This window comes from Pezoporus occidentalis, unplaced genomic scaffold, assembly GCF_034315485.1.
Source record: "Pezoporus occidentalis ecotype Australia unplaced genomic scaffold, CSIRO_AGI_Poc_V1 ctg34, whole genome shotgun sequence".
Taxonomy (NCBI): domain Eukaryota; kingdom Metazoa; phylum Chordata; class Aves; order Psittaciformes; family Psittacidae; genus Pezoporus; species Pezoporus occidentalis.
In genome coordinates, this window is record NW_026915376.1 from 3,022,022 (window position 1) to 3,037,244 (window position 15,223).

Sequence of the window (15,223 nt, forward strand, 5' to 3'; positions counted from 1 at the left end):
TGTTTTGGAACAAATTAAATGTGACCAAGGTCCCAACAAAGATGTGAAATTTGTTTTCTGCTGAAGAACTCTTTATACAAATAAACACCAATTTGCCATCATTATGTGCACGCTTTACTTGGGCTGCCTGACGGGAATGAACACTGAGAAACTATCTCTTGCAGTGCCTTTCTTATAAGGTGACAGCTACTTAGACCTAGCTCAGGCTTTGGTTTGTGTTTCTTTTACAGTCTTTCTGGGAAGGCAGTAGTTGTTCTGTAGCAGCCTGAGTTTGCCCTGGTCCTCTTCCAAAGGGCCATGTAGCTTGAATTTCTTTAGATACTAACTAGCAATTGGGTAATGCCCTCCCTCTCCCAACATATGCCAAGGATTTAGTGTTTTAAGGTGTCTGGGAGGGTTTGTTCAGGTACAAGAACTTATCATAAAAAGTTGGAGCTTGTTTCTCACAACAAAGGCAAGTTGTTGTTTTGGTTGAGTATGGTATTACACCAGTGTGTTTGTCAGTGTCAATATATACCAGGTTTTAAATACCATACTCTGCAATGAGTTTGTTTTCTGGTAGTCTCTAATCCTTTCAGGCTAGCTGACGTTAATGAGCAGCAGAATTACTGTGGCTGGTTTTCTTTTGATCATGCACAGCCCCAGTCAGGAAATGGGTGAGGAGCATGAGTCATGATTACATTACCCTAATGAGACTGCCTACTGGAAGTTTTCTTTTTGCCGCCAATATGCTCTCCCTTGATGCTACTTCTGAAAACAGAATGTCCATTTTGGAGCACTTTGAAATATTGACCTTTAAACAGAGGGCTTTATGTTCTCTTGCAGTCTCAAGGCAAAGTTCTAAGCAGGAGCGCCTGCAGAGTGCAGAGAGAACGTGAATGTCTGCAGACTGCTTTTCCAGAAAGCTGCAAAGGACAGGACTTGACTTGCAGTACATTAGGTCTGTTTGGGTTCATTGGATAAAGCGTGTTTCCCCAACCCATTTAATTATTGTCATGTTGTCTGCACATGCAGGCTTGAGATCCAGTCTTCTCTATATACAGATGCTGTCATCTCATAATTTGGCTTAAGCTGTGTCTTAGAGCTGTATTTATCTTTTGAAATATGGCTGTAGTAATGTGAAGATAGGTGCTGAGCACTGGGTGAAGCAAAACCCTGAGTGTTGAGAAGGTAACTTTAGTGGGATTTGAGACAGCAGTATTCAGACAGTTTAATTAAATACATGGGGTTTAGAGATAGAAAGACACATCAGCTGCTAATCAGTAAACTAGCTTTAGTGCTGAATTGCAGCTGTGCCACTGAGTATTCAGACAGTACACCTCTGTACAAGTGTCGAGCATATTGTTTAAATTAAACTGATTAACTGTGCTTGGTTTTAAGGGCAATATGTGAATACAGCTGTTGGCACAAGAGTGAATGCACTCTGATGCTACTTGCTATAGTCCAGAAAAAGAAGTCTGATCTATTTAGTACAATCAACCCAAGTTAACAGAACCTCTGTCTGTGGCAGAGAGCTCTCAGGAGGAAGTGGGGAGCCCAGCACTGCTGTCCAGGCTGATGCGTCCCCTATCAGCTGGGGCATGTTGCAAGTGTTGCTGACATACTGCAGAACAGAGCCAGAATATGGCATGTCTGTCAATCATCACTTATTCCTCCAGATTCTTGCTTCTCCTCTGATGGTGCCTTCAAATAGTGGAGTTATTTTGTGAGGAGTATAGTATAAACTCACAGTGAAGGTGTAATTTCTATTTTTTCACTTTTGTTTCAGATAAGGGAGATAAACCAGTTACTTTAGTTTTATAGACAATCTGCTTTGAATTGCATATAGATAACAAAATTTGTTACCATACTGCATTTCATCCCCATTCCTTAAAGAGGGCATGAGTTGGGCCAAAAAAAAAAATAAATTAATTGAAGATTTTTGTAATCCACTGGAGAATTTCCCTTTTTCTATCTACGCCAACTCCATGCTCATTGATCTCATCTGGATGACCTGAAACTGAAAGTTCTGTGAAGGAGGCAGAACTGCTCTGCTGAGCAGAGGATTCATGCTTTTTTTCTTTTTTTTTTTTCTTTTAATGTAATAAAACAAATAAGTCCTCTGCAGCTTTCTGTTTTTCCTGTAGCTTTGTACCTCTACCTCGTTGTTAACCTTTGCATATAGAGGGTTCTCTGGCCTTCAGGTTTGTTTTAAAACTAGCTTATCTGGCACTTCAAGATGGTAAATATTTATTTCAAGTGAAACGCTGAGAATTGAATAATAGGAGAACTATGATTATCATGCCTATGACACTTGTGTGTTTCAAGGAGATGATAAAGAATATCTGACTTATAGATGAAGGATGTTTGAGAATTGGAGGTGGGGAGTTCAGGGTAGGATGGTTGGGTTTTTTTTTTAATTGTTATTTTTTGAAATTAGTATCTTGCAAGATGCTTTTATTTTAGATTGCCATTTCTCAGGAGCTGCCAGTTAAGGACATGTTAAGCAAGGGATCCTTGAAAAAAATAGCAATAATAACATCTTAACTGTAGTTTGAAAAACTTAATTTCAAATTGACAGCAGCCTTGGGAACCCTCAGGCTGGTGGAGCTACCAAGTCATTTTTACATCAGAAGTGAATAAAATCTGGATGTAATTTGATGGACAGCTTTTCCTTGTGCTAGAGTTCGTTAAGAATTGCCCACCCCTTCTGCCAGAACTTGCTCTAAGTGACGTTTCAGGAGGTGGCTGAGCTATTCAAATTACAAGCTGCACCTGCAAGTAGCAGTCTCACTCCTACCTAGCCTTGTGGTTTTACACTCCTTTCCCAGTTAGTTTTCACCCAGTCCTGGGTGGTGAGCTGGCTTATAAGGGGTCAAGTGTGTGCACACAGTTGGGGGGAAGGAGAGAATGCCTTTTTGACAGCAGTAGTTATATTGGGCTTGAACTCTATTGAATCATTGCCATCAGTCACATTGCAGCTGTTGGTAAGCCTTTACTGTAAACTGAGTCAGTGGGGAGAATTGCTGCTGTGACTGGTTTGCCATGTGGCTTGTAGATCTGCTGGCCAATGGATGGTACAAGGAACTGCAGTGCAGAGCTGGGAACCAGCAGTGAGAAGTGAGGAATCTAGGGTGGAACTTCTTAAACCAGCTTTGAGAGCAGAGCTGGCTTGGGGAGCTACACCCTCTGTGTCAAAAGAGAAAAACCATCTATGCTAACCTGCTCAGAATTACAAAGGGTGTGGATTTGTAATCCACTTAAATTGATATGAGCGCTGGCTGACATCAAAAGGGGAATTACTGCCTGCCTCAATCCACATCTTCCCAAGCTCTTCCACATGGCAATACCAGCACTTAGGTGAACATGCCTTGAACTTGGTCAGGCAGCTGCTTTGGCTAAAACCTATTCCCTTCTTCTCCTTCAGCAGGTGAGATTTCAAACAGAGCAGTTAGTTACCCAATCTTTTAGGTGGCATATAGGGTCAGGTTATAGGTTGGTTTGTTTAGTGCTTTCCTCCACCCCATTTTTTAATGGTTTTCCTTTCACCTAGGAGAATTGATGGATGTGTTTTTAAGCCTCTCCGTCTTGTGGCTCATGAGTTTATGGTCCCCAGCTATTTGCTCATCTGGTCTGCTGTCTTTGTAGGAGAAAATGTGTGACACTGCTTCACTGCACAGTCGGTCTGACACAGCATAACCTGACTTCCACTGCTGCATTTGTTAAGGTCCCAGACTTTGTACTGACATGTAGCTATGTCTTAATCTGCATGGTCTTGCATTTACCCGGTTTTTAAAAGCCTGTGATAAAACTATGCTGTATGGTATTAAATCCGTATGTATGAAGGTACCAGCCAACAAAGCTAAGGAGAAAATAATAAAGAGGAACCTGTTTCAGTCCATGGTGCCAAACAACACAATACTTGAGCTCGTTAAATTCCTGTGTCTGTAGAAGAAAACAAAAAGGGTTTTTATTGATCTAGTAAAGATGCTAACTTTTCTAAGCTGAAAGCAAGCTGTGACTGAAACCTGTTGGAAAGTGAAAAAAAAATTTGCTTGATGAAAGAAACGTGAATTATTTAAGTCATTCTAATGATGAATGGTCAAAAGCACAACTGCAAAAACAGGCTCTATAAGGCATTTGACTTTATTGCATCACAGCCAGATTTTTAAAACATTAGTCCTCTGCAGTGTCAAGAAAACATGTACTAAAAACATGTAGAATCTCAGAGTCAAAAGAAGTTGGCATCAGAGAGGGTTGTAGTTCTATTGAAATAATGCAGAGATCATTGTACACAGCATGGGGCTTCACAGTATTTTTATGAGCAATCTGCAAATAAGTGTAAAATTGCTGTGGTACAATTTGCAGGTGATGGAGGTTGGCAAGGAAGTATATTAATGAAAAACTCTCAACTGATTTATTGATTGACAGCTTGAGCACATTCAAGTAAAATGTTTCTCTTTCTGAAGTAGTATGGCCTTGCTTTTTATCCTAAAGAATATAAGAATATGAATCCAGCTTATTTGCTGGAGAATGCTAGCTTGAAAAGGCGCTTTTTTTTTTCTGCCGTGTAAGCAGTAGAGTCTTACTGGCCAAACAGTGTAATACAAGCACCAGCAATGGCTTTGCTGGCAAAATTTATTGAATAAATGAATATACGTATATATTCATCCTGAAAAATAGAATGGGGATGCCCACTCTGAACCAAGAAATGGCAGTGATAACAAATTTCTAATATATAGCCTATTCTGCTTGGAGAACTTCTTTTTGTTATACCTCCACAAGAACTCTTAAATGGTTTGCATTATATTGCAACTCTGTAAATCCAAGAAAATTCCTGTTGTAAGATGGGAAGGATAAGAGCAGAAATATGACCTTGTTTATGAACAAGGCAGCAATGATGGGAAGAAGTGATTTTTATCTTTGTATATGGTGTTAGGGAGAATGATATTGAAATGTTGTCACTAATTCTGATCTGCTCTGAAAAGGATGTTGGAAAATTGGAGAGGGTTCAAAGGAGATAGATAGGTATATTTGAAGGCTTAAAATTACTCCCCCACCATCACCACATGAGGAATTCCCCCTGTTCACTTCAATCAAAAAGGATGACTGAGAAACAACTTGGTTGGTTTTCAAGTACCTTTAACAGGGATAAAGGTTATTGGTTGATGAAGGGCTTTTGTAATCTTAGTCTGATACTGAGCAAAATAATAACTGGAGACTGGGGCCAATTGCTCAGACAGCAGATAACTTTAGCAGCTTCTTCCTGCTGTGCTTCAAACAACTGTTTGAAGGATACAATGAACTGTGAAAATGATTTTTTTTTTTGTTGTTGTTGATTTTCCAAACCTGGTTGGCTTTGCTTTATTTCTTTTTCTTAGAAGCTACAATGAAAACTCTTAAATAGGTGAAACACCTCAGTTATTTCAATATAACGTGCAAGTACTTTAATGGCTTAAAGTTGAAGGTGTTCCCTGGTTAACATGACTTACTCTGGCTTGATCCATTTGAAAGGGTACTATGCAGGGAAAGATGGCAAGACTTAAAGGGTCAATGGTTAAAAATCATTCTGGGAAACTTGTTTTTCTCTTTATTTATGAACTTGGGGGGGGGGGGGGGGGGGGGCAGGAATAGGAGGGTGCTGGAGAAATGGAAGATACCTGGAGAGAAAGGCACTCTAAGCACCTTTTACCTGTCTGTGGTTACACTTACTGACACAGCTAGTGCACTATTTATCTTTGAGAAAAAAACGTTTATACCAAGGGAGATGAATATGTAACCTTACATGATTTTTCTTATGTTTTCTCTTGCAAAGATGATTGATAATGAATTAATTCCTATGCTTAAAAAAAAAATCAATTTCTCCCTACCTACTATATAGCTGAAGTTTTACAAGCCTTCCTTGTAATTTATCAATGTATCTGTATTACAGAGCATATTCACTTTTCCTTACCCTTGAGCAGACAACTGTTTCAAGAATTCAAGTTGCTTCAAGTAGTACCTTGGAGTATTTAGCCACTATTAATCTGGAAAGATAGATCAGGTGGAATTCTGCAAGGCTATCTTCCATCTCTGTTACTACACAATATTTTTATGAATGATTTGCATGTATACTTATTACATCCACAGATGATGCTAAACCTGTATGCTGTAGAGGCCAAGATTAAAATTCCAAGCAATCCGTGATCATCTGAAGTGTTTGAAATAAATAGAATGCAGTGCAGTGAGTATGGAGACTTTGCTACAGGGGCCTAGTCAAGACCAAGATGTAGAATAACTGGCTAGACAACAGTTCCTCACTAAAGGAGCTAGGTTTTTAGCGGACCACATCTAAACATAAACCAACATTGTTGTGATGCTGTTAAAGTGCAGACACTATTAAGAGTTAAATTGAGATCTCCACTTGAATATTGTTTTTGCTTTTGGGTATGTTTAAATAAAGATTTGAGCTGAGGAAGACCAGAAAAGGAGGTTGGGGGGAAGCTGTCTCAGCTCCAGAAAACCCTACCTGTGTTGAAATATTTGTGTTGTTTAATCTGAAGCAGAAAAGGCTGAAAGGAAATATGGAATGCGTAAGATAATGTATGTATTTATCAAGGCCTAGATTGGAGCAGGGGAGACTTCAGGTGCATTTCTTCTGATGACTAACCTCTGTGGAGTAAATTAATGTGTGCAGTCTGCACCTGTAGGGGAATTTTAAGGGGAGGGTAGACTAACATCTTCCATTACTAGCAGAAGGCATCTAGATCTTTGCAGGGTGATGGAGAAATTAATGAACTGCATCATAGGGTCCACTCCTGACCTGTGTTTCTGTAGCAGTGGGAAGGACTGGGAATTTTTATTTCTTTTTTTTCCCTTCACTTTCTAAAAGGTGTATGTGACAGTGGTATAAAAGAGGTTAGATTTGATCTAGGAAAGTAGGTTGAGTGCAGTGTAAGAAAACTAGTTGAAATGAAGTGTGATTAGCCTGATTGTTTTTATGAAGTAATTAAATCTGTAGCTTTAATCAGAAAGGTGCAAATTCTTTGATGAAGGGAGAAACAAAGGGTTGAGGATTTCTAATCTGATCAGGGAAGTTGACATTAATACAGATGAATTCAAAGGCTGGTCCTCTTATAAACATGGTAAATTTAGATGAGCGATCTGGAGAAGTGTTACCACCTGATTTGGTTAAAACTACTAAGAAGGTGGTAGCTGTATAAGCAGAGGCTTGCTGATGGCCTGGTCTAGAAGCAGGTAAACTTGTGGCCTCTCATTTTCAGAGGCTGCCAGTTGATACAGACACCTAAGCCCACAGCAACATGAGAGGTAAGCTGTATGGCGCATCATCTGCTGCTTTTTGTGTACCTGAAGACTTGGTTATATTGGGAATTTATTTACCAGCATTCAGGAATTTTGATAGCATGAGTTCAGGCCTCTGTTGCAAAAACAATGGGAATGTGGTTTACACTGCTGCTGTTTCAGGCATAATGAAAGTAACAGCATTGACAAAGATGTTCTCAATAGTTTGATTGTGCTGCTGAAAGCTACTAGTAGCTGATATGTAAAATGAACCCCTAAAGCCTAATTCTGTGCTTGCAGGTATTTCATTGTGTAGAAAAGTTCCAGCAGCCTATTGCATAGTTTGTTTGTCTTTTGCTGTGTTAACTGTATTCTCATTTGGATATTTAAATGTACAGACTGTTTTCTCCTAGTGAATTGCTCCACAATCTAATTCCATGTTATTTTTAATGATGCTTTGGAAATGGGTTTCTCTGGAGTTTACATGCTTCTAGCCAGTGGTGTGTGAAGCAGAGCCCTTGCAAGGGATTGTCCAGTAGAAAGCCCATAGGCTTTCCACAGCATATGCTTGCTTCTGGTCCTGTCTTGTGGAAATAGACTTTCCTTTTGTTTCTTTGCCTAGGACACTGCTTAGGGATCCAGGTCTCTTTGGTATTCGAGCACAAATTAAATTTTGCACCTTGACCCTTTTTTGTCTTTGTAAGCTCAGTTGTTGGGATATTTGCTGGTAGTCTGTCCTTTTAAAACAGACTGTGGAATAAACTAAGGCATCCATGGAAAACTTTGAGCTGTGTGGTAGGTGATGATTGCTGAGTGGACAGAAGGGCCACAAGATGGGTTGAGAAATGCCTCTGAAAATATTAGTCTTTGTTACCAAGCAAAACACTTTTATATGAGGGTGTGAAGTGATAGGAATGAAAATGAACAAGTGTTACAACAACTGAATTTTTACTGGGCTGAAGTTTCTCTGGCTTGGCTCAGGCTTGGATCTTGTAAGGAGAGGAACATCTCTTCAACTGGAATAAGAATCCTTTCATGTTGTTTTTCCTCTTACATTAAAGTCTTCTACTCAGGCTGGCAGTCTAGGACTGTGGAACGTGAGTTCTACGTTTGGTTTTCTGATGTTTTCTCATTTAGCCTGCCAGTTTGGCTATGCATTTGCTGAGTTGAAATTAGTCAAAACAGACCTTTTTAGTGGCAAGATCAGAAAAAGGTCTCATTTTAAGACAAGGTGAACTTTAGTGTGTGGCCTGGTATCAGGATTGGAGTATGTTCTGTCCATTCTCTTAGCCAATGTGTACTGGTGATTTCACTAAATCTCCCTGAATTCAGGGAGTATGCAAGGTTTTTGTGAAAGTTTTGTGGATTAAATTTTTAGCTTTTCAGGAGTTGAGCTGGAGGCTTAGTCTCATTCAGCCTTTCTTCATTTGCCAAAGTTGGATTTATTGTTCTTTTTCCTTCTTACTAAAAGAACTTTTTTAAACCCCCATGTTACCTACTGGTATAGGTTCTTCCTTGATTGTAAATAAAACATGAGTAACAACAGTGTTTTAGGCTAAGTGAATATTTCCAGACTTGTGATACATTTCGGCTGCTCAAAGTAGCTTAAAATCTGTACTCTTTTGGGCAATAGTTGACAAGGAGGATAGGTATGCAGAAATGAAGTATAGCTGCTCTGAAGCCTGTATTATGCTGTACATGGAAAACCTGCTGATTGAGTAGGGTACACTTGTATTTTATTTACAAGGTGTAATTTGCAGATTCTCAGTAGATTGGCTAGTGAAATCTGCAGCAAGGGTAGCCTTTGTTTTCAGCAGAGAAAACCATGTTTGCAGTAAGCAAAAAGTAATTGTGAAAGTTCTCTTCAAATGTAAAGCCTCTTGCACTTGCCAAATGGAAGGCAAGGCCTTGCAATCACAAGGGACTGCTGTACAGGGAGGGATTATAATTCGTGACATCGGAGTCTCTTGCTGCATCCTCTGAAGTAGTGTGGTTTTACAGTGCCCCTTACTGGGGCTGTCTCGTAGTGCAAGAACTAAAGGAGGTCTGGATGCCCTAAGTTTGCTCTGTTTGGGGTTTTTGCATTCTTTTCACAAACCCCTAGCTTTGAGTTGAATACAGTGCTCTTCTTATGTCCTGAACCGTATTCTTTCTAACAAATGTTAATTTACACTTTAATGTTTTTTGATGTTCAGATGTTTCATTATGTCCTTCAGGTTTCTTTGAAATCTCCATGTGGAGTTTGGTGATAATGATTTTTGCTGCATAACCAAACTGGTGGAAGCTACAAAAGCCTTGAATAAACTAAGATTTTTTTCTTCTTTTTTTAAACTAGTGACCAACAAGCATGAGTTTGGACCACACTGACACTACATTGCCATTCGTTAGAGATTAAAAGATCTGAAAGAATGAGGAATTAGAAATGGAGGGAATTCAGCTTTATTCCTAGGAAGAAGGTAGGGCTGAGGTTACCAGATAAACATAAAACAACCTCATGGTTCAGCTTTGTTTGTTAACAATAGTCCTCTTTTAGAGCTGAGGATACTTTGTTTAGCTGAATGAGAGCTTGTGTAGAACGATAGGGAGAAAAAAACAATGCAATTAATTTCTCTGCTTAAAACTGAAAGGTAACTGAGTTTACTAATTAATTCTGTTCCTATGGCATGTGGCACAAGTAGAGATCTTATTTATGACTGACTTTTGTTTCTTACAGTACTGAGGTGAAGTTGGTTGAGTTTTGGTATGTAATGTGAATCTCCTAGTAGTCTGTAGATCCTAATGGTTTACTATTTTGATGTGTAGAAGGCAGCTTTAACGTGCTTTTTACTGATTGATGCAATCAACTATTTTCAAAATTGAGCTTAAAAGTATAAAATGTTCTTGTAACTTCTTGAATGTGGAGCTTATTTTGTATGATAGTTTTTGTCTCTTTATATCTGTTGTATTTTTGCTAGAAGGGCTTATCAATGATATCAGAAGTGCACTGGATATCTGATGGGAATCAAAAAACCCCAAAATACTTAACCTATTTAGATTGCCAGCTCCCCTTGTGATGCGCAGTTAAGTACCCTACTACAGGAACTAGTTACTCAGGTTAAAGGACTTGTGAAAATGCTTAAATGCTTCTTGACATTCTGGCTGTATGGCCATACAGTACAAATTGTTAAAGCTGGTCACCCTTCTGGGCTTAATTTGATGAAGGAAAGTATCTGCTGAGACATGGGTAAAAGGCAGCAAAAGTAGCCCTTGTTTTAGACAGTTTCCCTTCACTTAGTGCATACAGCAGTATTTCTTGTGCAAAAACTGCAAGCTCCTTTACAGAGTGAGGATGGCAATGAACAGTGTGAGGGATTTGCGGCTGAGTATTCAGATGAGGAGGAGTGACTTGTGATGCTCTAGTAGTCCATGGACTTAATAGGGGAAATTACAACAATGTCCAGGAGGGAAAAGCATTTATTCCAACATTGCTCAAGACTCAGGAACTGGTACTGTAAGGAAGAAATACACCATTAAAGCATCAATGAAGAGTGTTTTTCTGTAACTTGTTGACCCAGTAGCCTGTTAGTCCCTGTGGACTTCTGTATCAGGCTTTTCAGAGACCATGTTCTAATAGGACTGTTTGGTTTGCAAACCAAATAGTTTTGTTTCGTTCAGTTGCACAGAGCAAGTCTGAGTCACCATAGCCTCATCGCCTACATAATTCACGAGCTAGTCTGTAACTAATTGCTATGAATAGTTCTTGTAGTCTAAAGATTGTAGTCACAAGAATCAGCTTCTTCTAAGACGCCTACGTTTGGATGTTTCTAACTAGATGTAAAGACTTGGACTATCATTTTTCAAGTACCTAAGACTATCCTTTGAAATGTGCATAATTATCAGAAATATTATTTGTTACCATTTGTGAGAGTTACATCACTAAATGGAGGTATCTGAAGTTCTCTAATTCATGATGGTCTGCTCAGTTTCCAAAGCTGTTTCCAGAATGTCTTTATCAATCCTCCTGGGTCTGCCAAAAGCTTAATTTTATTGAATGTTATACATATGTTTCTGCATGTGCTCTCTTAAGGTCAGCATTTTGACTGCTAGATTAAGGAGAGAAAGATTTGAGATAGTGATGTTTATCAAATGAATTGTGTTCAGCAACCGTGTCTTAGAGACTGACTTCAAAACCAGCTATGAAGTCAGAGAAAGGTTAGGTAGCTCTTGTTAATCTAAACTCTTTTATCCTGCCTAATGAAGGGAAGCAACATCATAAAGCTAATCTACAGGCTGTAACTGTCACCACCATTACCAATTTTTTCTTTTTTCATAAAAATGAGACTGAACGCAACATGAAAAATAACTTAATGATAACTTGATTTTTGTATCCCATGCAGGTTTTGGAAGTTCTGGAAGTAGCAGGGCATTTGATTGCTAGCTGACCTGAAACTTGTGCTCTCCATTGAAAGATCTGCTGCGAGTGATACCCCATACTTCACATGCCCCACAGTTCTTTGCCACGAAAGAAAGGAGCTTCATGTGCACGAGTGGTTCAAGACAATGATGTAATGTTGATAATGCTGAAGGTCTCCCAAGAATAACTGACTTTGTAAGAAGCTTCTCCATCCCCTCTCCTTCAATTTTTTTGTTGTTTTTTTTTTAATAACTTCCTCTCACAGAAGCTACAAGCAAGATGCCAGCCAAGACTCCCATCTACTTGAAAGCTGCCAACAATAAGAAAGGGAAGAAATTCAAACTAAGGGATATCTTATCTCCTGATATGATCAGTCCACCACTTGGAGATTTTCGTCATACCATACATATTGGGAAAGAGGGACAACATGATGTTTTTGGAGATATCTCCTTTTTGCAGGGCAAGTATGAGCTATTGCCTGGAAATGAAGGAGAAACCAGACTTAGCCAGTCTGGTGGCCACAATGAATTCTTAAGGGCAAACAGCACTTCTGAATCCATGTTTACAGAAACACCATCACCAGTGCTCAAAAATGCTATTTCCCTTCCTGCCATTGGGGGTTCCCAAGCCCTTACGTTGCCTTTATTGTCACCAGTGACATTTAATTCAAAGCAAGAATCCATCAGGTCATCAAGAAATCCTAGGCTTAGCTGTGAGCCAGTAATAGAAGAAAAATTGCAGGAGAAAAGTAAACAGATGGAGGATGGAGAAACATACAAAGGTGACATATGGGAGCAAAACGGTGGTTCTTCGCATTTTACTAATGGTAGAGACAGTCACTCATCTGGCTGTTCTGAACGATGCACTGATTGGCAAACAGCTGATTTATTTGATGACAGCCAACTTTCATGTGAACTAACCAAGACAAAGACTAAGTCAGAAGAGTCCCTTTCAGATCTTGCAGGCTCTCTTCTCTCATTACAACTTGACTTGGGACCTTCACTTTTGGATGAGGTCCTCAATGTAATGGACAAGAATAAATCTTAGAGCTGGTACTCTCTTGCTTCTTTACAAGTGATTCACTTAAACAAAAGCAACCAAACGAAAAACATAGTTCAAAAGTAGACACTTAAAAAATCAGCTGTATTTGCAGTTGTTTGACAGGTTTTCTAAAAATATTCTTAAAATACTATTTTTTTACCTATTGTTTTTCATGATTTTTATTACACTAAATTCTCTTAGCAGGAAGGTAAATTTTAATAATGGTTTTCAGCAAATGTAAAATGTTTTTAAGTACCAGTATTAATTATCAGAAACTTAAGAAACAGAGTTTGAGGATGATACTGATCGTGACATTTGGTTAGTTCACTTCTACAGGCTTCTGAATAAATGAGATTCTCTTAATTGTCAGAAAGGAGACTGATATTGATTATTCACTTTATAAATTATTACAACATCACTTTACATGTAGGCCTCTTTCTAGAACCTTGCATTTGAGGGTTTGATAGTGTTTTTCTTCATTTTCCATAGTAACATTTCTGTTATACCTTCACTGTAGCTATTCTCTTGGTGTTATACTACCGCTCTGTATTCAGATGTGAGCAATTTGAAGGCTTTTTCAGCTTGAACACCTGGTCCAGAGTCTCAGCTGCTTAAATGAGTATGCACAAATTTACACAAGTTGAGGCTTGGGCCTGACATTGTATATGAAATGATATGTTGTAAACAGGTGACACATGCAAGATGATATGGTTAAATTATTTTGAAAGTTGGAATATATTTTCTGTGTGCATATTGGCTTTATACTGCAGAGCCTACACATACAGTATCTCATCAAAATAGTTGCTTGGCATTATTGGTGCTCTTCTGAAAATTGTGTATTTGTGTGTTTGGAAAGAAATATGTATGCTTTTTTTCTTCATTTATTGCCACAACATGCTTAAACTTGCAACTGATTATTTTAATTTCTGAAGAAGGCACTGGTTACTCACAATGCTTGTGATGTGTGCTGCAACAGCCAATGTTTTGGGAAATGTGGACCCCTTAATGCAGTATCTACATGGGTTGCATAGATATTTTGTGCAATACAATAAAAAAACCTTTAAATTGCTGTGTCTTTGTGATTCAGTACATAGCCTTGCCAAAGCACAAAGTTTTGTTTTCTGTTGTAATGAAACAGACTTCAGCACAGTTGCAGAAATACAGGACCGGGGGCAGATCAATTCTACTGTCTTAATTCAGTTGACTTCTCCAGTTTACATCCTGAGGTTTTAAGGGCAAAGTCCAAGCAGGTAGACCCTCTGGGGTGGGTATACATTAATTTTAAGTAATTGGAGGCAACAGGGTAATACTTTGGTCCTAGTGAAGTTAATGGCAAAGTTCCAGCAGCTTTCACTGAAATCTTTAGGTAAAATCCTGGCCCAGTTTGTAGACTGTTCTTCATTAGATAACCACGTTTATCTGTATCTTCTAACTAGAACATGTAAGTTATAGATGATTTAATAGTTATCTTTACCCTTAAAATTTCTAGGGAATTAATGCTAACTAACTCCATTCCTTCAATGTGTTTTGGAGCACAGTCATTACCCCTATTTCCAGTCAAGCACTTGTATTATTGTGCATTAATGAGAGACTGAGCTGCAGTCTCCCATATTATTCCTGCAAATGAGGAGCTGAGATGTAGAATGGCCAAGAACTCTGTTTATTTTAAAAATAATACTTAATTGCCTTTGACTTCTTGTTCTGTATGTGTAAGCCTGGAGCAAATTTCCAGGGCATTCATGATCCAAGAAGAATGGTAATTCTGCAGCTATAGAGATTTGCAGTCTAGAAAGCAAGTTCAAGGCTCTGCTTGGCCATGTTTCTTATGGGATTGAAGGAGAATTTAGGCTAAAACTTTCACTGGAAAAATCTGTTGGTCATTAGCACAGGGGAAGTTGAAGTGAAATGGGGAATTAGACATTTTCTGATTAGACTAGCTTCAAATACCGTGACCAGAACATGAAAAGTATTTTCCTGACTGAAAAGTCATCATCTTGCAGGACTTCTCAATTAAGTAATCTCTGGGAAGCAGGAACAGATTCTTAAAGCAGCTATTGCGCTTGTTATTTTTGCTTTGTCATGTTTTATAGTTGATTTACAGGGTTAGTCTTCTGAGAAATGTGTCAGTATTGTAGGAAGCTTTGTCTGTATCATCCTTCCTATGTGATTGCTCTTCTAAATTTGTAATTCCTTAGGTCTTGTGATGAGGGTAGGTGTTCTGAACTAAATAACCATCGCTTTAGGCAAAAAAAAGAACTACAATATTGTGAAAGAGAACCTTTGTTTTAGTCAAGAACAGGATTTTTACACTGGGAAAGTAGATTTTGTATTTCTTTTAAAGCCTTCTTGTTACTTCCCTCAGCGGCTGGATTCCTGAGTTGTTCAGATCTGCTCAGTCTTACTTGCAAAGACCTAGAAGATGCAAAGTTGAAATGTGCTCAGCTTCTGTTCTGATGTGGTTACACTGCTTTGTGTAATCTGAGCTGGCATCTCAGCTGTCACAATGAGCTTGTCAGATTAAACCCTTGA

At 38.7% G+C, this 15,223-nt stretch overlaps 1 protein-coding gene across 6 annotated transcripts in view; it reads left to right on the plus strand.

Moving 5' to 3' along the window:
- Window positions 1–13,763, plus strand: part of CDC42EP3 (CDC42 effector protein 3) — a 28,270-nt gene extending 14,507 nt beyond the window's left edge. For 5 of the 6 annotated variants that reach the window (XM_062629549.1, XM_062629548.1, XM_062629547.1 and 2 more), the window contains one exon: window positions 11,637–13,763. In XM_062629549.1, coding sequence (XP_062485533.1) covers window positions 11,933–12,700 — 768 coding nt within the window. In that variant the 5' untranslated portion in view covers window positions 11,637–11,932 and the 3' untranslated portion in view covers window positions 12,701–13,763. Of the gene's footprint in view, window positions 1–7,263; window positions 7,288–11,636 lie in introns of those variants that run through there. The other variant, XM_062629551.1, reaches the window with a different exon arrangement.
- The last annotated feature ends 1,460 nt before the right edge of the window (window positions 13,764–15,223 follow it).